This window comes from Eleutherodactylus coqui, chromosome 6 (assembly GCF_035609145.1).
Source record: "Eleutherodactylus coqui strain aEleCoq1 chromosome 6, aEleCoq1.hap1, whole genome shotgun sequence".
Classification (NCBI taxonomy): Eukaryota; Metazoa; Chordata; class Amphibia; order Anura; family Eleutherodactylidae; genus Eleutherodactylus; species Eleutherodactylus coqui.
The window spans coordinates 27,391,856-27,416,390 of NC_089842.1; the positions used below are offsets into that span (position 1 = coordinate 27,391,856).

The following is a 24,535-nucleotide window of genomic DNA, read 5'->3' on the forward strand; positions in this document are numbered from 1 at the left end:
ACAACTGGGCTGCAAGCTTTAGCCAGGATTGGAAATTAAAACAGAAGTTGAGCCACCACTGTTACCACCACCTTCACCAACATTGACATTAGCCTATATTCCAGTCTGAATAAGGTCAGGAGCCATGGGAACATAAAAAATATCACCCCAAGCATCAACGAGCACAGAGCCTGAATGCAAGTATTGTACAGCTTCCTGCAATTGAAATGTTGCCCTTCAGGCTTGTGAACATGGACGCCTTTCACAAAAGGATGCCCCATACTAACCTACAGCACCAAGTGCCCAGCTGCCATTTCTTTGCCCAAAAAGCCATCCCTGCTCTGCACCAGCATGTGAATGATAGAGTCCCTGGTGTGACAGAACATTGTCAGTGGCAAGGTGCACCTGACCATGAAAACGTGGACCAGGTGTGTTATGTATCCTTAGTAGCACAGTGGGTCAATGTTCTGCAGGTCAAGCATGAAGCCAAAAATGGTAGTCCACGATTCATGGCACCCGCAAGACTTGCCGGACATTCATGTGTGTCGGTCCCCTCCTCCTCCTCTCCTTTTATCCCTCCAGTTCTTTGTACCACCATTCAACACCTTTCACATCATCATTGATATCTGTATGTGACAAAACCCAGTCTCCATAAAGTGCTGTAGGTGGGAGATAAAAGGCCAACATGTTGTCTTAAAACTTATATGTCTAGGGGAGTCCAGCCACATGGCAGTAGAGCTGTTGTCAGCTGTGCAGGCCCAGGCTGACACATGTCTGAACCTGCGCATTCTGAAGCTATGCAAGCTTGTGTGTGACAATGGGGCCAACCTGCTGGCAGCTCTTTGCCTCTGAAAACTCACACACATGGACTTTCAATCACTGCAGCATTTATTTATGATGGTCAAAGAGTGTGTCAACTCCCACGTGGATGCACTCAGACCTCCGACATGGCGTTGGCCCCTTTGACTTCTAGATGTCTAAGCTGGGTGACTGATCACTGCTTGCACATCATGCTTTAGAGGTGCTTGCCTGCTCCGCTGTCATTGTAATATCAGAAAAGGGGTGCCGTACAGCAGGGTTGTGATAACTGAAAGATGCATCCACCGCTCCACAGACTATGGGGATCACTTAACATTTATTAAAATAAACCAAGTATGGATTTCACCTGACTTGTGAACCTCTATGACAGATTCCAATGATTAGTTAGAATGTTGGCAATTTTTAATCACATATGACTGAGCATAAATTTATTTCAAAGAGCACACCGTGCCCTCAAGGTGCTATTTCTACTGGTTGTAGTGGTGGTGATACTGCTACTCTCCTCCAGCTTACACCATGTTTTATTCTTCTACTCCCCCCCCCCCCCCTTCCCCCAAACTAAAAATATGCCAATACAATATGCAAATACAGAGCTACAGCTCTTATGTTTTCACGAAGACAACACTGTCTTCAGGGGGTGGGAGACGATTTTTTTTATATATCCCATAGATAATTGTTTTCCACTCACATCCCATTTAAAACACTTATTATATGCTTATTATACCTTACTGATACAGACTGTAGAACACTGTAGTTTTCATGAATATGGAACAAACATTTGCCATACTGTAACGATTGATTTGACGGATGATTATGTATTTTTCACATCATGTTGTCATTCTTTTGATGGTTTTTAGGCTTATTTAACAGCTACAGACTTGTGAACGGTAATGATCGCTGCTCTGGGAGAGCAGAGGTATTATATGAAGGACAATGGATGGCGGTGTGCAGTTCTCATTGGGGTCTACAAGAGGCTAATGTGCTCTGTAGGCAAATGAAATGTGGAGTTGCTGTGTCCGTTCAAGGTGGAAGCCACTTTGGGAAATATTCTGTTACCACAGCATACAGATTCCATTGCACAGGTACAGAATACCACCTGGGGGACTGCAATATAACTGCACTTGGAAACAGTAAATGTCCATCCTGGGATACTGTTGGCGTTATATGTACAGGTAAGACTTATCCAACATTGTTTAAAAAATGTGGGCTCTATTATACAAGACTACCTGATATGGGGTGTCCTGGACCATAACATCTATAACATGAATGACCATAAATATAATAGTTATCTTAGAGTTACAATAATTATTTGCTCCAAGGCAACCATTTTCACAAAAAATGTTTGTAATTTTAGATAATGAAAACTTGGGTTGCAAAAAATGTTGCATGTCTTCTCTTGTGACATTTCAGTGGCACTGGTGAAAACTGTATAATACATTTTGGCTTATTCATTTCTAGAGATGAGCGAGCACCAAAATGCTCGGGTGCTCATTGCTCTAGTTGAACTTTCCGCGATGCTCGAGGGTTCGTTCCGAGTAATGAACCCCATTGAAGTCAATGGGCGACTCGAGCATTTTTGTATATCGCCGATGCTTGCTAAGGTTTTCATTGGTGAAAATCTGCAAAACCCAAGAAAGTGATGGAAACGACACAGAAACAGATAGGGCAGGCGAGGGGCAACATGTTGGGCTGCATTTCAGGTTCCCAGGTCCCACTATTAAGCCACAATAGCGGCAAGAGTGGCCCCCCCCCTAACAATTTTTACTTTGGACAAATCCTCATTAGTAAGCCACACCTTAGCTAAGCACCACACTACCTCCAACTAAGCACAAGCACTGCCTGCGGGACACACCCCTGCCTCTTCTCCTGGGTTACATGCTGCCCAACCCCCCCGCACGACCCAGTGTCCACAGCGCACACCAAAGTGTCCCTGCGCAGCCTTCAGCTGCCCTCATGCCACACGCTGGCCTCATAGCCACACCACCCTCATGTCTATTTAGAAGTGCGTCTGCCATGAGGAGGAACCAGAGGCACACACTGCGGAGGGTTGGCAGGGCCAGGCAGCGACCCTCTTTAAAAGGGGCTAGGCGATAGCCCACAATGCTGTACAGAAGCAATGAAAAATCCAATCCTGTGCCACCTCCGTCAGGAGCTGCAAACGTGGGCATAGCAATGGGGAATACATGTGCCACACAGTATTCATTCTGTCAAGGTGTCGCATAGCTCAATCCACACTGCAAGGGGAAAGCCATCTGCGCTCTGCCCCCATACGCAAGTCATTCAGTGCCTTTGTGCCAGACAGGTCAAATATCGCAATGAGAACTAAGTTTGCACCAACAGCATAGGTGGGTCCTAGGAAACCCAAGACATGAACAAAAATTGATCTGAGCGGCCAAACATGGCAGACTTGCACCGCGCCCACGGCATAGGCCTCTGCCCACAGCTTCAGCAATCCTAGGCAGGAAGCGGACATTCACTGCACCCAGGACATAGGCCTCTGCACAAACCCTCAGCAATCGCGTGCCTACAACGGACTCCAATGCTAGAGTAGCTGTGCACGTCTCATTAGCGCTGTATTGCTCCTGTAGTTTGTCCCAATGCAGTGCCCCGGATAGTAGACCTAACGTCATATTAAATACAGGTGGGCTTCGGCCCACACTGTATGCCCCAGTCAGACTGGGTTCTTTATAAGTATACACAGGCAGATACAACTCCGTGTGCACCCAAAGCATGGGTGGGTCCCAGGAAGCCACCGGCGTTACATAAATAAATCCCATTGCATTGCCCAGCACAGCTGAGGTAACGTCAGATTAAATGCAGGTGGGCTTCGGCCCACACTGCATGCCCCAGTCTGACCGGGGTTTTTAATACATAGACACAGGCAGGTAAAAATCCCTAATGTGAATTCCGTGTGGACCCACAGCATGGGTGGCTCCCTGGAACCCACCGGCAGTACATAAACAAATCCCATTGCAGTGCCCTGCTCAGCAGAGCTAACGTCAGATACAATACAGGTGGGCTTCGGCCCACACTGCATGCCCCAGTCAGACTAGTAATATGTACCTTTAACAGTAACCGTGTTGGTGGGAAAGTGGTCGTGACTGCGGACCTAGTAGCGCGGTTTTATTTAGTTGGTTTTCAGAATGTGGCCAGGATTAAGTGGGCTGTGGCAGGGGGATGGTAGGGGGGCTCTCTTATTGTGTCGTTAAAGGTGAAAGTCTTGGACTGCCACCAAACGGACCAATGCAAAGGCATTTGCCAAGAATGTTTTCATTGTTGGAGGAGGAGGAGGGTTTTTTTTTTTGTGGCAGTACGTGTCCTCTCCACGTGTCCGTGGTTATATGCACCTTAACAGTAACCGCGTTGGTGGGAAATGGCCTCGCTGCCATCATGTCTTTGGGAAGCCTCCGTTTCCACACCCCAGTGACATAGCATTAGCAGTGGTATAGGCAGGGCCCAGAATTAGTAACATTTCAGCGGTAGCATTAGGGACAGGCCCCAGTAACATTTCAGTAGCAACAGTATAGTCAGACCCCAGTAACATTTCAGTTCCAGAAGTGCAGACAGACCCCAGTGACATTTCATTGGCAGCAGTGCAGACAGACCCCAGTAACATTTCATTGGCAGCAGTGCAGACAGATCCCAGTAACATTTCATTGGCAGCAGTGCAGACAGACCCCAGTAACATTTCATTGGCAGCAGTGAAGACAGTTGCCAGTGACATTTCATTGGCAGCAGTGCAGACAGACCCCAGTAACATTAACGTAGAAGCAGTATGGGCAAAGCAGCAGATTCACATTTCCCTGGCAGCAGTGTAGGGAGAGCACAGCATTTGTAACATTTCAGTAGTAGCAGTATAGACAGGCCCCAGTAACATTTACGTAGAAGCAGTATGGGCAGAGCCCACTATTTGTTACATTTCTGTTATAGCAGTATAGGCATGCCTCAGTAACATTTCCGTTGAAGCATTATGGGCAGAGCCCAGTATTAGTTGAATTACAGTAGTAACAGTATACGCCAACCAAGGTAAAATTTCAGGAGCAGAAGTATCGACAGACCAAAGTAATATTTCTGTTGCAGAAGAATAGGTAGGCAGAACAGAGTTACATTTCTGTAGCACAAGTGTAGGCCAACCCCAGACACAGTGGTGTACCATGAGTGCAGGCAAAGCCCATAAAAATTACTTGGATTACATTGTAGGCGAGGGCCCGGAAAATTGGTGTACCGACAGTACAAATGTACCCCAGAAAAATTGCCCATGCCCAACCCAGAGGGCAGGTGAAACCCATTAATCGCTTAGCGTACTGTGGCTTAATTTTTAACTAGGCCTGGAGGCAGCCCAGTCTAGAAAACAATTGGTTCAGGTGGAAGTTTCAATGCTTTAATGAGAATTGAAACAGATAAATATTATTTAGAAAAGTTGTATGAACCTTTTGGCCTACAGAAAAATTGCCCATTCGCGGTGATTACAAGAGGTTTCAGGAGGAGGAGACGGAGGAGAAGGACGAATATCATACACAGATTGACAAAGTTCTTTAGGTAGCGCTGCTGTCCGCTGGTGGAGAAGAGAAGTCTGGGGAAATCCAGGCTTTGTTCATCTTTAGGAGTGTAAGCTTGTCGGCGCTGTCAGTTGACAGGCGGGTACGCTTGTCCGTGATGATTCCCCCAGCTGCACTAAACACCTTCTCTGACAAGACGCTAGCCGCAGGGCACGCCAACACCTCCAGGGCATACATCGCAAGTTCGGGCCACGTGTCCAGCTTTGACACCCAGTAGTTGTACGGAGCAGAGGGGTCACGGAGGACGGTGTTACGATCGGCTGCGTACTCCCTCACCATCTTCTTACAGTGCTCCCTCCGACTCAGCCTGGACTGGGGAGGTGTGAGACAGTCTTGCTGGGGAGCCATAAAGCTGGCAAAGGCCATGGAGAGTGTTCCCCTGCCGGCGCTGAACATGCTGCCTGATCTCCGCGCCTCCCCTTCTACGTTGCCCTCGGAACTGCGCCATCAGTTTGTCCACCAGGGCCCTGTGGTATTGCATCACTCTCAAACCCCTTTCCTCTTCGGGAATGAGAGTGGAAAGGTTCTCCTTATACCGTGGGTCAAGCAGTGTGTACACCCAGTAATCCGTAGTGGCCAGAATGCGTCTAACACGAGGATCACGAGAAAGGCATGCTAACACAAAGTAAGCCATGTGTGCCAGGGTACCTGTACGCAATATATGGCTGTCCTCACTAGGAAGATCACTTTGAGTGTCCTCCTCCTCCTCAGGCCATACATGCTGAATGGATGAGAGGCAAGCTGCATGGGCACCCTCTGCAGTGGGCCCAGCTGTCTCTTCCTCCTCAGGCTCCTCCCCCTGCTCCTCCTCCTTCACGCGCTGAGATATAGACATGAGGGTGCTCTGACTATCCAGCGACATAGTGTCTTCCCCGCCTCCATTTCCGCCCGCAAAGCATCAGCCTTTATTCTTTGCAGGGAACTTCTCAACAGGCATAGCAGAGGAATGGTGACGCTAATGATTGTAGCATCGCCCCTCACCATCAGGGTGGACTCCTCAAAGTTTCCAAGGACCTGGCAGATATCTGCCATCCAGGCCCACTCCTCTGTAAAGAATTGAGGAGGCTGACTCCCACTTCGCTGCCCATGTTGGAGTTGGTATTTCACTATAGCTCTACGCTGCTCATACAGCCGGGACAATATTTGAAGCGTAGATTTCCACCGTGTGGGCACATCGCAAAGCAGTCGGTGCACTAGCAGATTAAACCGATGTTGCAGGGTGCGCAGGGTGGCAGCATCCGTGTTGGACTTGTGGAAATGTGCGCTGACCCGGCGCACCTTGCCGAGGAGGTCTGACAAGTGTGGGTAGCCTTTCAGAAACCGTTGAACCACCAAATTAAAGACGTGGGCCAGGCATGGCACGTGCGTGAGGCTGCCGACCTGCAGAGCCGCCACCAGGTTACGGCCGTTGTCACACACGACCATACCCGGTTGGAGGCTCAGTGGCGAAAGCCAGCGGTCGGTCTGCTCTGTCAGACCGTGCAACAGTTCGTGGGCCGTGTGCCTCTTCTCTCCTAAGCTGAGTAGTTTCAGCACGGCCTGCTGACGCTTGCCCACCGCTGTGCTGCGCGCCCCGCGACACCGACTGCTGGCGAAGTGCTGCTGGTGACAAGTCTAGATTGCGAGGTAGAGGTTGCGTTGGAGGAGGAGGAGGAGGAAAAATAGTGGCGACTGGGGGCAGAGTAGCGCAGCGCTGCTGCCGCTATCATGTTTTTGAATGCCTCAGTTTCCACCAGCCTGTAGGGTAGCATCTCCAGGCTGATCAATTTGGCTATGTGCACATTTAAAGCTTGAGCGTGCGGGTGCGTGGCGGCGTATTTGCGCTTTCGCTCCAACGATTCTCTTAGCGACAACTGGACGCTGCGTTGAGAGACATTGCTGGATGGGGCCGAGGACCGCGGAGGTGAGGGTGTGGGTCCAGGCCAGGAGACGGTCGTGCCTGTGTCCTGAAAGGGGGGTTGGATCTCAGTGGCAGGTTGGTGCCCAGGGGGAGAGGCAGTGGTGCAAGCTGGAGGCGGTGAACGGCCTTCGTCCCACCTTGTGGGGTGCTTGGCCATCATATGCCTGCGCATGCTGGTGGTAGTGAGGCTTGCGGTGGTGGCTCCCTAGCTGATCTTGGCGCGACAAAGGTTGCACACCACTGTTCGTCGGTCGTCCGCCGTCTCAGTGAAAAACTGCCACACCTTAGAGCACCTTGGCCTCTGCACGGTGGCTTGGCGTGAGGGGGTGCTTTAGGAAACAGCTGGTAGATAGTTTGCTCTTGCCCTGCCTCTACCCCTGGCCACCCCACTGCCTCTTCCAACCTGTCCTGCGGCTGCAATTGCCTCCCCCTCTGAAGACCTGTCCTCAGTTGGCTTATCACACCAGGTGGGGTCAGTCACCTCATCGTCCAGTGGCCGTTCCTCCGAATCCTCTGTGCGCTCCTCCCTCGGACTTACTGCCCTCACTACTACCTCACTGATAGACAACTGTGTCTCATCGTCATCGTCCTCCTCACCCACTGAAAGCTCTTGAGACAGTTGCCAGAAGTCCACAGCCTCATCCCCCGACCCCGGGAACTTTCCAAAGGTTGGGCATCGGTCATGACAAACTCCTCTGGTGGGAGAGGAACCATTGTTGCCCAATCTGGGCAGAGGCCCGAGAACAGTTCCTGGGAGTCTGCCTGCTCCTCAGAATGTGTCATTTTCATGGAGTGAGGAGGCTGGGAGGAAGGAGGAGCAGCAGCCAGAGGATTCAGAGTTGCAGCAGTGGACGGCGTAGAAGACTGGGTGGTTGATAGATTGCTGGATGCACTTTCTGCCATCCATGACAGGACCAGCTCACACTGCTCATTTTTTAATAAAGGTCTACGACGTGGACCCAAAAATTGCGATAAGAAGCTGGGGACTCCAGAAACTGTCCCCTCTCCTACTCCCGCAGCAGCCGGCTGTGATTCACCTGGACCAGGAACTCGTCCTATGCCCACACCCTCACTTGGGACTCCGTGTCCTCGACCGCGTCCACGTCCTCTGCCCCTACCCCTCAGCAGGCTGGATTAAGAATCGAGCAGAGACAGAGCGGTGTAAAAATGTTTGTGAATTATTGCCGCGCAGTTGGTGGCTGCCAGCGGTAATAGAACGCTAAATGAAGCCAGAGATAAATTATAAGGAAGGCTGCACGCAGGCTAGGCTGTGAACTATGCAGTTTGGATGGGCGTGAAGTCCCACAGGCCACGCAGGCAAATGCACTGGGTAAGCGTTAGCCGTAAAAAGGAATTAAAAAAAAAATCTCCTTATTTTTCTCTGCGATGCAGGCTGAGGCTAGGCAGTGTGTATTGCACTTCCAATCTATGGGCGTCGGGCAGACCGTGAACTTCTGAGACACCACACGTATAACAGAGTGTTGTAGAAAATGTGTGGTTTTTTGGCGTACACTTAGAGGCAGAGTGAACTGAGGCGACGCAAAGTGCGGACAGAAAAATGTTTAAATGAAGGCTGCACGCAGGGTAGGCTGTGCAATACAGAGGTACTACAACTCCCAGCAACCACGGAGTTAAATGCACACGGTCGCAGGTTGCTCTAAGAAGAACCATTGGGGTTCTTGTAGACAAGATTCTACACTACCACTGTCCCTGCCTGACCAATACTGCCTCTATACTCAAGTACAGACTGCAGCCTGAGAACGCTACAGCCTGCACGCCCGATATACATAAAAAAAAATTGCGCAAAACTGCTCACAGCAGCCACAACAGTAATGCACTAGGTGAGCTGTGGCCCTAAGAATGGCCGTTGTGGTTCTTGAAGACGCTAACACTGTCCCTATAGCAGCAGAAGCATCAGCAGCACTTTCCCTGATCTCTCTTAGCATGTGTCTGTGGAGAGCCGCGGGCGGGGCAGATTTAAATACTCGGGGGTCACTTGATCTCGCCAGCCACTCACTGCAGGGGGGTGGGATAGGGCTGGAACGTCACAGGAGGAAGTTGTAATGCCTTCCCTGTGTTTCTATTGGCCAGAAAAGGGCGCAAATTTCTCAGGGAAGGAAATGTAATGGAGTCGAGTGCCGCGTGGTGCTCGCCTCGAGTAACGAGCATCTCGAACACACTAAAACTCGAACGAGCATCAAGCTCGGACGAGTGCGCTCGCTCATCTCTATTAATTTCTAATCTAATAAAAAATAATAAAAAAAAAAAAGCCTACATGCTTTTTTTTTGCACCATGCTGTGACCAGTTTGCTTCACCTTAGGACAATGATTTTGGTGTTGTTCGATTCCTTAGATGCTGACTACCGCCGTAAAATCCCAAAATTTAAGCGATGATCATCATTGGTCATCTTTTGGGCTGCTAAAAGATGAGCGATGACGATCATCGCTCATCGTGCAGTTTAAACAACCGCCGTTCCATAGCGAACGGCGCCTGTGTTATGGGAATGGGGAGGGGCGGGGGAGCAAGAGGAGAGAAATCTCCTGCACTGCCCCGCCCCCCTGCTGGCCGCTCCATGTGTGAGCCAGCTGTGCTAGCTCCCGCGCAGGAGCACAGGAGCGCGGGGATACAAGGATGAGTGTCTGGCATTGTTTGCCTGACACTCGTCCAATGTAAATAGGCCTTAACCTCTGGGCCAGAGCGCAGTCAGGAGCAGACAGAGCTGTATAAGCATTGTTAAGCAACGTTCATAGTCTCACAGCATATTTCTTCCTCACGGTCAGTGTACGGGGTGCCCAGGAAGCCCCAGTCTAACCTCTGGGCTGGAGCACAGCCGGGAGCGGACGGGTCTGTATATATTGTACTGCCAGCACATACTGGCCTCCTATTGTGACCGCTACATAGATATGAGCTAGATAGAGATATATTAGATAGAGAGAGAGTGAGCTATGAGAGATATGATTATATATATATATATATATATATATGTATATATATTACAATATGAGAGAGAGAGACTCTGAGTGAAGCGTTGCTCAGACTGACAGAGAGACTGACAGTCAGACAGACAAGCAGAGAGACATCTGTAGGATTTTTCATATTATATATCAGCTCCAAATATAAAGTGACACTCTGAATAATCACCTAACCAAGCAGATTTAGAAGTTCAGAACAGCCATTTTACCAAACATTTATTGTTCGCGTAGCGAACATTAAATGGAGCGCAGCATACTGAGGAGGAGTTTGTGGTCAACAGTGTCAAATACTGCAGAGAGATCGAGGAGGATCAGCAGGGAGTAGTCGCCCATGGATTTGGCTATCAGATCTTTGACACTTTAGTCAGGGCGGTTTCAGTGAAGTGTAAGGGGCAGAAGCCGGACTGTAGGGGGTCAAGAAGAGAGTTTTCTGAGAGATATCTTATAATCTAGTAATAATGAATAATATGGAGTGATTGCCAGTCTAGTTACTTATCTCTCTGGGACTGAATGTATAGTATGAAGCTTTCAGAATGAATTATAGTAAATAAATATATATCTGCAGGGAAAAACGAGACAGTGAAGCTGATGGATGGAGAAGACCACTGTGCAGGAAGACTGGAGATTCTCACACATAATACATGGAGCAGAGCTGTCAGTGGCCAATGGGGCATTGATGAGACCCAAGTTGTGTGCGAAGAATTACATTGTGGTCATGCAGTTGGGTCATTTACAATTACCGCCCCAACAACAGTCAGTGGTCATGTGTATCTCAGTGGTAATTGTCAAGGAAATGAGACCCAACTAACAGATTGTTCTGTTACTGGATCATCTGATAGAAAGACATGGACGGGGCAGGAAAAGGAGATAGAAATCATCTGCTCAGGTATTGTATCTTAAATGTAGTATAGGTACATATATTGATAATTTAATATTAAGCATATGCTGTATTTTATTTGTGAGCGTCTTTTAATACAGAAAGTAATCAGCTGAGACTGGTAGATGGTCCTGGCCGATGTGCGGGCAGAGTGGAGATTTATCATGATGGAAGATGGGGGACGATCTGCGATGACTCCTGGGATGAAGCAGATGCAGATGTGGTCTGTAAGCAGTTGGGCTGTGGTTACGGTGTCAGAGCCACAACTGAAGCCTATTATGGGAGAGGAACTGGAGACATCTGGCTGGATGATGTACGATGTAGAGGAAATGAAGCACACATCTTGGACTGTCAAGCAAAGCAATTTGGTGACCATGACTGTGGTCATAAGGAGGATGCCGGTGTAGTATGCTCAGGTAACTTAGTATTCACTGCTATTTAAAGGGATTGTCTCAGAACTTGAACACTTGTGTATATGCCCTTTTGGGACATATATTGACATCTTTAATGGGGTTACTTTATCAAAACATCTCTCTGCAAAGTCATCATCTCTATATAATAATAATAATAATAATAATAATATTTATTATATAGTGCCAACATATTCCACAGCACTTACAAGACAAGGAAAATAGAAACAAGTCCACAGTTACATGAAGTAATTAATTGATGGAAACAGTAGGGGTGAGGGTCCTGCTCCAATGAGCTTACATATTACAGATAATCAGGTGATACAGAGGGTAAAGGGCCTGGAGATGTGCACGGTATGGCGAGGTGGACAGTGAGGGATGCTATGCACACAGATAGTGCTCAGGTCGTATAATCGCTGAATCCGTATGACGGCAGATGCAGTTGATTACGACTAGCAGGAACTGCAGTCAGTAGGACAGGGGGCATGTTATCAGGCAGACTACAGAGGTTTGGCTTAGGGGATACGTTATGACTCCCTGAAGAGGTGTGTTTTTAGAGCACACCTGAAGTTTAGTGATTGCCCGAAAGCTTTTGGTAGCGCATTCCAGAGGACTGTTGCTGCTCTGGAGAAGTCTTGGAGGCGGGAATGAGAGGTTCGAATCAAAGGGGCACTTAATCTGATTTCGTTAGCAGAGCGCACAGGCTGGGTGGTGGATTGAGATGAGGGAAGCAATGTATGGTGGCTCAGTGCTGTGGAAGGCTTTGTGGATTAAGGTAGTGAGTTTAAATTGTATTCTGTATTTGACAGACAGCCAGTGCAGTGATTAGCACAGGGCAGAGGCATCAGAGTAGTGGCTGGATAGAAAGATGAGCCTGGCTGTCGCATTCAGGATGGATTGGAGAGGGGAGAGTCTGGTGTGGAGGAGGCCGATCAGCAGCAAGCTCTAATAATTGAGCCGAGAGTGAATGAGGATAAAAGCATTTTTAGCGTGTCCATGGTGAGAAAAGGGCAGATTCTTGCGATGTTCTTGAGGTGCAGCTAACATGTTTGGCCCACAGATTGAATGTGGGGGTAAAGGAGAGATCAGAGTCGAATATGACCCCCAAGGCAGCGGGCATTCTGTCTGGGAGTTATGGTGGTGTCACATACTGAGATCGAGATGTCAGGATGAGGTCAGTTTGTAGAGGGCGGAAACACCAGTAGGTCAGTTTTTGAGAGGTTCAGTTTTACGTTGAGAGAGGACATAGTGTTAGAGACTGCAGACAGACAGTCGGTGGTGTTCTGGAGGAATGTTGCTGTGATGTCACGGGAAGAGGTGTATAACTGGGTGTCATCATCATAGAGATGGTACTGAAAGCCAAATCTCCTGATGGTCTGTCCAATAGGGGCTGTGTAGACAGAGAAGATGAGGGGACTGAGGACAGAGCCCTGGGGGACCCCAACAGCAAGGGAAAGAGGAGGGAAGGTGGAGCCAGCAAAGCAGACACAGAAGGAGCAATCAGATAGGTAGTGTTGCGTCCTATGAACATGCAACCTCAATAACATAACTCAAAGGCACAACTGTGCAAAGAAAACACAAAATAAATGGGGGAATTCTCTCCCTATACTCCCCTAGCCCGGGAGGGGGCCCTGCCTGCTTGGCAGACCGACCGCGCTGAAAAGTGCGAGCCTGCACTCGTGCCTGGGCCACTGACTGAATTTTTTACCAGACGATCTGCATGAACATCTGTTGCAGGAACCCATGACCTCTCTTCTGGGCCATAACCTCGCCAGTGCACCAGGTACTGCAGGGGATTCCTGACTCGACGGGAGTCCAAAATGCGACTTATTACGAACAGCTCCTTCCCAACCACTAGCACCGGAGTCGGGGGTGGTGGGTCATCCCCAGAATCGATGAACCTTTTGAGCCGAGAATGGTGGAAAACATTATTTTTCGTCATCGCACTGGGAATCTTTAACCAAAAAGAAACCGCGTTACACTTCTCAATTATTTTAAATGGACCCATAAATCGCCAGCCAAGTTTCGCGGACGATTGTTTGGGTTTTATCACTCTGGTAGACAACCAAACCAAGTCTCCAACATCAAATCCCGCCCCCTGTGAGCAATGACTGTCTGCAACTCGCTTTCTCCGAGAATCTATGGAGAGTTCCTGATGTCTCTCCCTGATCCGTCTCCCAGCTTTGATAGCCAGAGACATGGCCTCATCAAGATTGCGGGGTACTGGATAACCTACCAGTACATTCTTGATTTTATTGGATAGACCCCAATGGAACTGGCTCTTTAAAGCAGGGTCATTCCACTGGGTTTCTGCTGCCCAACGTCGAAACCCAGCACAATAATCTTCGACAGAGGAGTCTCCCTGTCGTAAACGTCTGATATTCCCTTCAGCCACCGATATCTTGTCTGGGTCGTCATAGATAAGACCCAATGCAGCAAAAAAGTCATCCACCGAGTCCAAGACCTCAGACGTTGGGGGTAATGAAAAAGCCCATGCCTGTGGCGCCCCCTGCAGTCTGGACATGACAATGCCAACCTTCTGGGCGTTGTCCCCTGAAGACACAGGACGCAGTCTAAAATAGAGCTTACAGGCATCCCGGAAGGATCCGAATTTCTGCCTATCACCAGAAAAACGGTCAGGTAGCTCAATTTTTGGTTCCTTGCTGGGAACCTGCAGCACAGTTTGTCGATGTTTTATCTCAGCGAGCTCAGCAGCCAGCGTGCCAAGCTGGTGCGACAAAACCTCAAGGGGATTCATAGTAACAGCACAGAATCTCCCTGAGTAGGTAAGGGCTGGTCAATCTGTTGCGTCCTATGAATGTGCAACCTCAATAACATAAATCAAAGGCACAACTGTGCAAAGAAAGCACAAAATAAATGGGGGAATTCTCTCCCTATACTCCCCTAGCCCGGGAGGGGTCCCTGCCTGCTTGGCAGACCGACCGCGCTAAAAAGTGCGAGCCTGCACTCGTGCCTGGGCCACTGACCAGTCCCTATCGGGGAGCCCTAGCACAAAACAAAGGAGAATCAAAACAAAACCAAACAGCAAAGAACTTAGCTTATAATGAAGAGCTTCCACCATGCTGTGTTGCTCCGTCACTGTCCAACATGCAACTGAAGTGATTGACCAGCACAGGAGAAAGTGCTGGCCCAGTTTAAATAGAAGCCAGGCCACTCATGCCCCAGGTGCTGACTGACCTTCCTCCAGTGGCTACCACACCCCTCAGCTCCAGGAAGCAAAGGCACACCAAAACCTGGTCTGGCCTGGGGGCAAGGTGCAAGCCTTAGCACGGCTGCAACAGGTAGGAGGAGAACCAGGAGAGGGCAGTGTCCTTTAGTCCAATGGAGTGAAGCATACTGAGGAGGAGTTTGTGGTCAACAGTGTCAAATACTGCAGAGAGAGCGAGGAGGATGAGCAGGGAGTAGTCGCCCCTCGATTTGGCCATCAGATCGTTTAACACTTTAGTCAGGGTGGTTTCAGTCAGGTGTAAGGAGCGGAGGCTGGGCTGTAGGGGGTCAAGAAGAGAGTTTTCTGAGAGATGGCTTTTAAGGCGGGAGTAAACCAGGCATTCTAGTAGTTTGGAGATGAAGGGGAGGTTGGAGATGGGTTGATAGTTGGCAGCATTAGTCAAGTCAAGAGTCGATTTCTTTAGCAGTGGAAATATGATAACATGTTTGAATGAGGAGTTGAAGATGTCAGAGGTCCGAGAAAGATTGAATATAGTGGTGAGGTGGGAGATGACCACCGGTGAGAGGGACAGGAGGAGGTGTGAGGGAAGAGGGTCGCTAGTGCAGGTGGTGGGGCAAGCAAAGGAAAGCAATCTGGAGACTTCTTCATCTGTCTTTGGTTTGAGTAAGTCAAGTCTTCAGCAATGAGATCCGTCACTGGGGGCTGCAATTTTGGTCTGAGAAGGAACTCGAAAGTGTCAAAAAGCCATTTAGGGTTGTTAGATAATTAGGAGACGAGAGGTGAAGTAGACTTGCTTGGCATGGTGAACGGCGAGGTTGTAGGTTCTGAGCATGAATTGAAAGTGGTGAAAGTCTGCAGACTTAAGACTGTCTCTACAGCCGTTCAGCACACCTAGAGCACCGCCGGATGAAGTGCGTTTGAGTCGTGAGCCACCGTTGCCACGGTCTGCATCGGATGGCTTGGGTCACGGTGGGTGCTGCTTCATCCAGGGCATGTTTGAGAGTGGTGTTTTAGTGTGTGGCAGCCAGGTTGGGGCAGGAGAGAAGAGAGATAGGGGATAGAGAAGACAGTAGGGACTAAGCAAAGTTTTGGGTGTGAATGGCCTGAAAGTTCCTGTAGGTACGGTAGTTTGGAGGGGCTGGGAAGATACTAGCTGTTGCAGCCGTTCTTAGGCTTTCGCCTTGCTTGAGGGCCAGACCAGGGTTTACCAGTGTCCTTACCTCTCCCAGAGCTGAGGGGTGTGGTGACTGCAAGAGTGATGTCAGTCATCACCTGGTGTGGAGTAGCTCTGTTCCTATTTAAGCAGTGTTAGTATTGACCCCAGTTGCTGGTCAATGCTTCAGTTGCCGCTGGACAGCTACTGTGGAACACCTCCTGGTTGAAGCTCCTGCTTGTATAAGCTAAGTTCTTTGTTTCTGCATTTGTTTGGTTTTCTGTTCCTATCTTTTGTATTAGGGTTCCCTAAAAGGGAATTGTCAGTGGCCCAGGCACGCGTGCGGGTCCGCACCTATCGGAGCGATCGGCCCGCCGAGTAGGCAGGGCCCCTCCCCAGGTTAAGGGTCTGTAGGGAGAGGTCTTCCCGTAGTTTAGTATTTTTGTTGCACGGCTGTGCCTTTTCATTTGTTTTGGATATTGCACGTCCGGTTGGACGTGACAGATTGACCAGCCCTTACCTACTCAGGGAGATACTGTGTGGTTATTATGAATCCCCTTGAGGTGTTGTCGCACCTGCTGTGCACACTGGCTGCTGAGGTCGCTGAGATAAAACAGCGACAACTTGTGCTGCAGGTTCCCAGCAAGGACCCAAAAATTGAGCTTCCTGACCGTTTTTTTGGTGATAGGCAGAAATTCGGATCCTTTAGGGATGCCCGTAAACTCTATTTTAGACTGCGTCCTAGCTCTTCGGGGGACGATGCCCGGAGGGTGGGCATTGTAATGTCCTGACTGCAGGGGGCGTCACAGGCATGGGCTTTTTCATTGCCCCCGACGTCAGTGGATCACGTTTTTGCTGCATTGGGTCTTATCTACGATGACCCCGATAAGATATCGGTGGCTGAGGGAAATATAAGATGTTTATGACAGAGAAACTCCACTGTTGAAGATTATTGTACTAAGTTTCGATGTTGGGCAGCAGAAACTCAGTGGAATGACCATGCTTTAAAGAGCCAGTTCCATTATGGCCTGTCCAATGAGATCAAGGACGTACTGGTAGGATATCCAGTACCCCGCAGTCTAGATGAGGCCATGTCTCTGGCTATTAAAGTTGGGAGACGGATCAGGGAGAGGCATCAGGAGCTGTCTATGGATCCCGGCCTCCTACCTGCAGGTATGGAAGAGCCAATGCAGCTAGGGCTCTTCCATACCTGCAGGTAGCTGGCAGGGTTAGGAGGAGATGGACGGTACAGTTTAAAGGCCGATGCTTTGTCTGTAATTGTACAGGTCATATGGCTCAGTTTTGCCCACATCATAAGGTTCAGTCGAAAAAACTGGAAGGCCTGCAGGTTAGAGGGAAGGTTCCTCTAGGCCATCAGATTGCTTGGTATCCTCTTCCAGGCTGGTACTTCCCGCCGAAATTCGTTGTGGCAGTGTTGACAGTCCCATACGAGTCTTTCTGGATTGTGGAGCTAGTATTAATTTAATACATTAGGAGACGGTCAAACGTTTAAGCTTAGAGATGAATGCCTTGGATTTTCCCATCCCAGTGTCCGTCATTGATGCTGCTCCACTATCTCAGAAAAGTTTGAATTTTTGTGTGCCTAATGTCCATTTAAGGATTGGGCTGTTCCACACAGAGATCATAACACTATATGTCATGGAATCCCTCCCTACGCAAGTAGTCTTGGGGTTGCCTTGGCTACGCTTACACAACCCAGTAGTGGACTGGGAAAAGGGGGACATTGCGAAATGGAGCCCTGTTTGTCTGTCCGGTTGTATTTCGGTTGATATAGCTTTTATTCAGGTAGAGGAGTTGCCTGAATTTATCGCTGACTTCTCTGATGTGTTTTCCCAGGAGGGGGCAGACAAATTACCACCACACAAAGGGGGATTGTGCTATTGAACTTCTCCCTGACTGCACGTTCCCCAAGAGTCACATGTACAACATATCCCCTGAGAGATTGGCGCTCAAAGATTATATCCAGGACAGTTTGAGAAGGAATCATATACGGACATCTAATTCCCCACTAGCAGCTGGTTCCTTCTTTGTAAAGAAAAAAGATGGCAGGTTACGTCCCTGTGTTGACTTTGGGGAATTGAACAAAATCACGAAACGCAATCCATACCCTCTCCCCCTTATCCCGTATCTGTTTTCGCAGTTGAATGGCTCCAACTGGTTCTCCAAACTAGACTTGCGCGGGGCATATAATTTAATCCGGATTATGGAGGGGGACGAGTGGAAGACTGCGTTTAATACCCCAGAGGGGCATTATGAGAGTCTAGTTTTGCCTTTTGGTCTCACTAATGCTCCTGCAGTATTTTAGTCCTTGGTCAATGAAGTTCTCATGTTTCCCATGTTCGCCAGGTCCTTCAAGTTTTGCGCAAGAATTCTTTGTTCGCCAAAAGAGTAAAGTGTGTGTTTGCTGTACAAGAGATCACATTTTTGGGGCATATAATTACCCCAGAAGGTTTCAAGATGGATCCTGAGAAGGTTCGAGCAGTACAGGATTGGGTCCTACCAGAGAATTTGAAAGCTTTACAAAGGTTCTTGGGATTCGCCAACTATTACCGTAGATTCATCAAGAATTTTTCGGTGATTGTTAAACCTCTCACGGATATGACTAAGAAGGGGTGCTTTCCCACTAAATGGTCGGCGGAAGCAATGCAGTCATTTCTGAGACTGAGGAAGTGCTTTGCTACTGCTCCGGGTTATGGCACAGCCAGATTCTTCTAGGCCTTTTAATGTTGAGGTCGACGCTTCAGAGGTGGGGGTTGGAGCAGTTCTATCTCAGGGAACGGAGACACTGCAAGATCTCCGCCCGTGTGCATTCTTCTCTCGTAAATTTTCGTCTTCGGAACGAAATTATGATATTGGGTACAGGGAATTGCTGGCGATTAAATGGGCATTCGAGGAGTGGCGTCATTTTCTAGAGGGGGCGCGACACAAAGTAACGGTTTTCATGGATCACAAAAACTTTATATATCTGGAATCTGCCAAGAGACTTAATTCCAGACAGGTACGCTGGTCGCTTTTCTTTTCCCGTTTCAATTTTTTGGTTACATATCGTCCAGGCTGGAAGAATGTGAAGGCCGATGCTCTTTCAAGAAGTTTTCTTCCAGTAGTTTCTGAGGAACCCCCCGCCCCGATCCTGCCTGAAGGGGTGGTGGTGTTGGCGGTGTCATTAGAGTTAGAGGAGCAAGTCCGTAGAGCACAAAATTTGGCCCCGTCAAAGCTTTCGGCTGGGAAGCTTTTTGTTCCAGTTCATCTAAGGTTACAGGTGCTGGCCGAGATTCACAGTTCGGTGTTGGCCGGGCATCCGGGAATTAATAATACCCGCAGGCTACTCTCTAGAATGTTTTGGTGGCCGTCATTACGACGGGATACGTTCAGTTTGGTTTCATCATGTGAGGTGTGTGCCAGAACCAAGTCATCCCGCAGTCGGCCAGCCGGTATGTTATTGCCGCTGCCTATTCCTATGAGACCATGGACTCACTTGTCCATGGACTTCATTACGGATTTACCACCTTCCGATGGCAACACTATGGTGTGGGTGGTAGTGGAGCGGTTTAGTAAAATGTGCCATTTTGTGGCACTCCTCGGTTTACCTAATGCGAAGACGTTGGCCAGTTTGTTCATTTGCCACATCGTTAGACTACATGGTTTGCCAGAAAATGTAGTCTCCGATCGTGGCGTACAATTTGTTTCCAGCTTTTGGCGAATAGTCTGCTCTCGTTTGGGTGTCCAGCTTTTGTTTTCCTCGGCATACCATCCTGAGACCAATGGGCAAACTAAGAGGTGTAATCATAACCTGGAACAATATTTACGTTATGTCTCAGAAAACCAGGAGGACTGGCCGCAGTTCTAACCACTAGCCGAGTTTGCTCTAAACAATAGACCACTGGAGGCTACGGGGACATCACCGTTCTTTTGTAACTACGGTTTTCACCCATGTTTTGGCCCCCTTTCCAAGAGGGTTTCGGAGGTACCAGGAGCAAATGAGTTTTGTTCTGATATTGAGGCTGGGTGGGTGGAGGTCCAGAAAAATTTACAGTGATCAGTTTGGGGGAGCAAGCAAGTTGCAGACAGTCACCGCTCTGAGGGGGCGGGATTCTGTGTTGGAGACTTAGTTTGGTTGTCTACCAGAAATATAAAACTCAAACAACCGTCCGCTAAACTGGGCCCACGATTTATCGGCCCGTTTAAAATAGTTGAGACGATTAACGCGGTTGCTTTCCGGTTGGAAATTCCCAGTGCGATGAAGATTAACAATGTGTTCCACAAATCTCTGCTCAAAAGATTCATCGATTCTGGGAATGACTCACCACCCCCGACTCCTGTGCTAATGGATGGGGAGGAGCACTTTGTAATAAGTCGCATTTTGGACTCCCGTCGAGTCATAAATTCCTTGCAGTACCTTGTATATTGGCGCGGTTATGGCCCAGAAGAGAGGTCATGGGTTCCTGCAGCGGATGTTCATGCGGATCGTCTGGTAAAAAATTTTCACAGATCTAACCCTGGTCGTCCTGGTCCTAAGGGTCCTGGGGCCCCTTCTAGAAGGGGAGGTACTGTTGCAGCCGTTCTGAGGCTTTCGCCTTGCTTGAGGGCCAGACCAGGGTTTACCAGTGTCCTTACCTCTCCCAGAGCTGAGGGGTGTGGTGACTGCAAGAGTGATGTCAGTCATCCCCTGGTGTGGAGTAGCTCTGTTCCTATTTAAGCAGTGCTAGTATTGACCCCGGTTGCTGGTCAATGCTTCAATTGCCGCTGGGCAGCTACTGTGGAACACCTCCTGGTTGAAGCTCCTGCTTGTATAAGCTAAGTTCTTTGTTCCTGCATTTGTTTGGTTTTCTGTTCCTATCTTTTGTATTAGGGCTTCCTGATAGGGAATCGTCAGTGGCCGAGGCACGCGTGCGGGTCCGCACCTATCTGAGTGATCGGCCCACCGAGTAGGCAGGGCCCCTCCCCGGGTTAGGGGTCTGTTGGGAGAGGTCTTCCTGTAGTTTAGTATTTTTGTTGCACGGCTGTGCCTTTTCGTTTGTTTTGGATATTGCACGTCCGGTTGGACGTGACACTAGCCAGCTTGAGAGGAGGTTATGGTCCGATAGCGGGAGAGGGGAGTTAGTGAAGTTGGAAGCAGAGCAGAGACGTAGGAAGACCAGATCAAGAGTATTGCCATCCCTGTAAGTCGGAGAGGCTGTGAGTTGTGAGAGACCAAGGGAGGAGGTGAGTGAAAGAAGCTGAGAGGCAGATGGGGAGTTGGGATCATTAGTGGGGATGTTAAAATCACCTAAGATGAGGGTTGGAATTTCATAGGAGAGGAAGTGGGGGAGCCAGGAGGCAAAGTGGTCCAGGAACAAGTGAGAAGCACCTGGGGGGCAGTAGATAACTGCTACTCACATGGACAGCGGATGGATGGGAAAGTAAGTGAGGGTACAGGGAGGGGGATGACCTGGATGGTGCATTGCAGTGAGAGAAGAGCACCTACTCCTCCTCCTTGCCTGTCTTCTGGTCTTGGGGTATGGGAGAATTACAGGCCATTGTAAGACAATGCAGCAGGGAAGGCCATGTCAGGCTGCTGCATCCACGTTTCTGGGAGAGCTAGCAGGTTTAGGGAATTAGCAGTAAAAAAAGTCATGGATGGTGCAGAGTTTGTTGCATGCCGACTGGCAATTTCAGAACGCACATTGAAAGGAAACTGGGGAGGATATGCATGGACTAGTGGTTGGGCTAGAAGGGTGTCTCAGTGGGGCAGCAGGGGAGTAAGTTAGGGGCACTGAAGGGTTGGCCAGGATTGGGGAAAATTTCCCCTGTTGCTAGTAACCGCAGGATGGTGAGGGTGAGCAGGTCGGTAGGGTATTTATGAAGGTGATAGTTATGTGGCTTCAAGGGCATCGAGACATTTTAGGAAAGTGAAGCATGCATGTGAACTATGCATGGGTGAAGGAAGGAGAGAGGGGATGATATGAATAGAAAGCACTGGAGGTAGGCGTAGGACATAGGTTTGAAAGCAAACAGTAAAGTTAAGAATAGAGATACAGTAGGAGTGATGGTCAGGGAGTGCGGGGTTTTAGGACAATTTATGCGGCATACCTGTCCCTTGCCCTCTTGAAGTGCCATGTTAAACTGCATAAAAGTTACACTTGATTACGGTCACACTTCATCCAGGAAACACATGCATACACTGCCACATGCCTGTCAGTGAATGGATACTTCCATTAAAACCAAGCAACAGCCAACAGCTGAGAGGAGTTTAATTAGATTTATTAAGCAATAGGCCAGTGTCCTACCCAGGGGTTGTATGGCTCGCTTACATAAACAACACCTCCACACTTAAACTGGATATAAAAGTGGGGGGTTGATACTATATGGGGGAGGGTGCACCAAAGATGCACAAAATATGAGCAGAATTCAATTTAGGCAAGAGACACTTACCATAGACATAACAGTGGAAATATGCAAGAATGTAGCAATGGTGCAGATTAAGCAGAGGTGAAGGAGTACTGTGTGGTGGCACTTTTGTTGCAGAAAGAAACACATACCTGTTGAAAGGAGGGAGAGGATAAGCCGGTATTAATGTATGCCATGTTAAACTGCACATAAGAGTAGCTAACACTCCAGGTAAATTAATTTTCAATTACGGTAGTTGCCATAGTGTTAAGTAGTATAACACAAACAAGGTAGACATGATTGTATACAACAAAGCATTTTTGTATTTGCAGGAAATCTTACTTTAAGGGCTCATGTCCACGGGCAAAATAAGAATTAAAATCCGCAGCGGATTTTAACTCTTCTCCTGCCCGCGGATCCGCACCCCATAGGGATGCATTGACCACCCGCAGGGTAGATAAATACCCGCGGATGGTCAATAAAAGTGATTTAAAAAAAAATAGAGCATGAAAAAATCCGGACCATGCTCCATTTTCGTGCGGGTCTCCCGCGGGGACGGCTCCCGCGGGCTTCTATTGAAGCCTATGGAAGCCGTCCGGATCCGCGGGAGACCTAAAATAGGAATTTAAAAGAATTTACTCATCCGGAGCGGGCGGGGAAGGTCTTCTCTTCCTCACGGCCGGATCTTTCTTGCTTCGGCTTGGCGGATGTGCCCGGCGCATGCGCGCGGCACGTCGGCGACGTGCCAGCGACGTGCCGCCTGCGTGACGAGTTCATCCGCCGGCCGAAAAAGAAGATCCGGCCGTGAGAAAGAGAAGACTTTCCCTGCCCGCTATGGATGGGTAAATTCTTTTAAATTCCTATTTTCAGCGCTCATGTCCGCGGGGCAGGAGGGACCCGCTGCAGATTCTCCATGTAGAATCAGTAGCGGGCCTGATTTTCCCCGTGGACATGAGGCCTTAAGGTTGTGCAGTGATTATGCAAATACAGCATCTCAAGTCAAAGAGGCGACACCTTCTTCTTACTATTCGAATTGCCAAAGGCAAAAAATACCCTTAGGTAGTATCCCCTAAAATATCATCTAAATACTTTATTATTCAAAAAAGACAACGACAACATTAAATAATATTTAAAATAAAGGGGAAATGGTCATAGCAATGAAATGTCACCAGCAGTCATCAATTAGTATCATGTGTGTAATTGTGCATATACACATTGAGGGTTCCTTCACACAGGCGTTGCGATTTACGGCCCCCAGCATTGCGGTCGAAAATCACATGAACGAAAGGCAGCCACGACCAAGTTATGACTGCAAACTCCCTCCTCCTCTCCACCCCTTGCTGGCTACCAGCAAAGGAAGGGGGTGAGATGGGACGGGAGCTTAACAAAGCTAGTCTACCAATCTCCAGCCTCATCTCACCACCTCTTTTTGCTGGCATTCGGCAAGGGGCGAAAAGGGGGAGTGGGAGATAGATTTTAGCAGAGCCACTGCTAAACTCGCTCCCACCTCCCTTTTCTGGCAGCTCTAATAGACTCCCATAGGCATCTATGGGACTGGCTGGCATATTCTGACAAACAGGACCAGACCAATCTATTCCAGTCAGCGTAAAAGCAGCCAGCTGGAATGCGCACCGTGTACGCTATGTTTTCTAGCCAGATGATTTTACAAACCAGAAAATTGCCCATCTGAACAAATGCATTGGAATGCAAAATTGCTGCGATTAAATGCTTGCGTGAATAAAGCTTAAAACATATACCTGGATGGCCAATTTTCAAAAGCCTATGTGAAAATAATAAGTCAGCACCACCAAGATCTTATTAAAATCTAATCTATAGCCGTGGATAAGTTTTTAATAGGATTTTGGTGGTGACTGCTGGTCACATTTCATTTTCTACCACCATTTGCTCTTATATTTTACTCTTACTTGCTGTGTGCATTGCGCATGTGTGTGGCAATACATGGCAGAAGGGGTTTCAGCACTATATCTATATATATAAACACGAAAGCCCTCACTGACTCACTCACTGATTGACTGACTGACTCGACAAAAGTTCTCCAACTTCCCAAAGTCGTAGAAACATGAATTTTGGCAGAAGCATAGATTATCTCCAAAATAGGAAAAGTAATTATTCAATTTTAGCACAAAAGAATTGGCGTCGAAATTTTACGTACATAATCTAAATCTCTCACTTCCCAATGTCATAGAAACTTAAAATTTGGCACGCGCATTGAATATGTCATAAATAGGAAAAGTTAATAGGTCCCAACTTGATTATTTAATTCTATG

At 48.5% G+C, this 24,535-nt stretch overlaps 1 protein-coding gene across 1 annotated transcript in view; it reads left to right on the forward strand.

Moving 5' to 3' along the window:
• LOC136633510 (scavenger receptor cysteine-rich type 1 protein M130-like) overlaps window positions 1-24,535 on the forward strand; it is a 204,910-nt gene that overhangs the window by 65,631 nt on the left and 114,744 nt on the right. Inside the window, exons 7-9 of the mRNA XM_066609271.1 lie at window positions 1,656-1,970; window positions 10,796-11,116; window positions 11,209-11,523. Of these exons, the coding sequence (XP_066465368.1) occupies window positions 1,656-1,970; window positions 10,796-11,116; window positions 11,209-11,523 (951 nt within the window). The remainder of the gene's footprint in view (window positions 1-1,655; window positions 1,971-10,795; window positions 11,117-11,208; window positions 11,524-24,535) is intronic.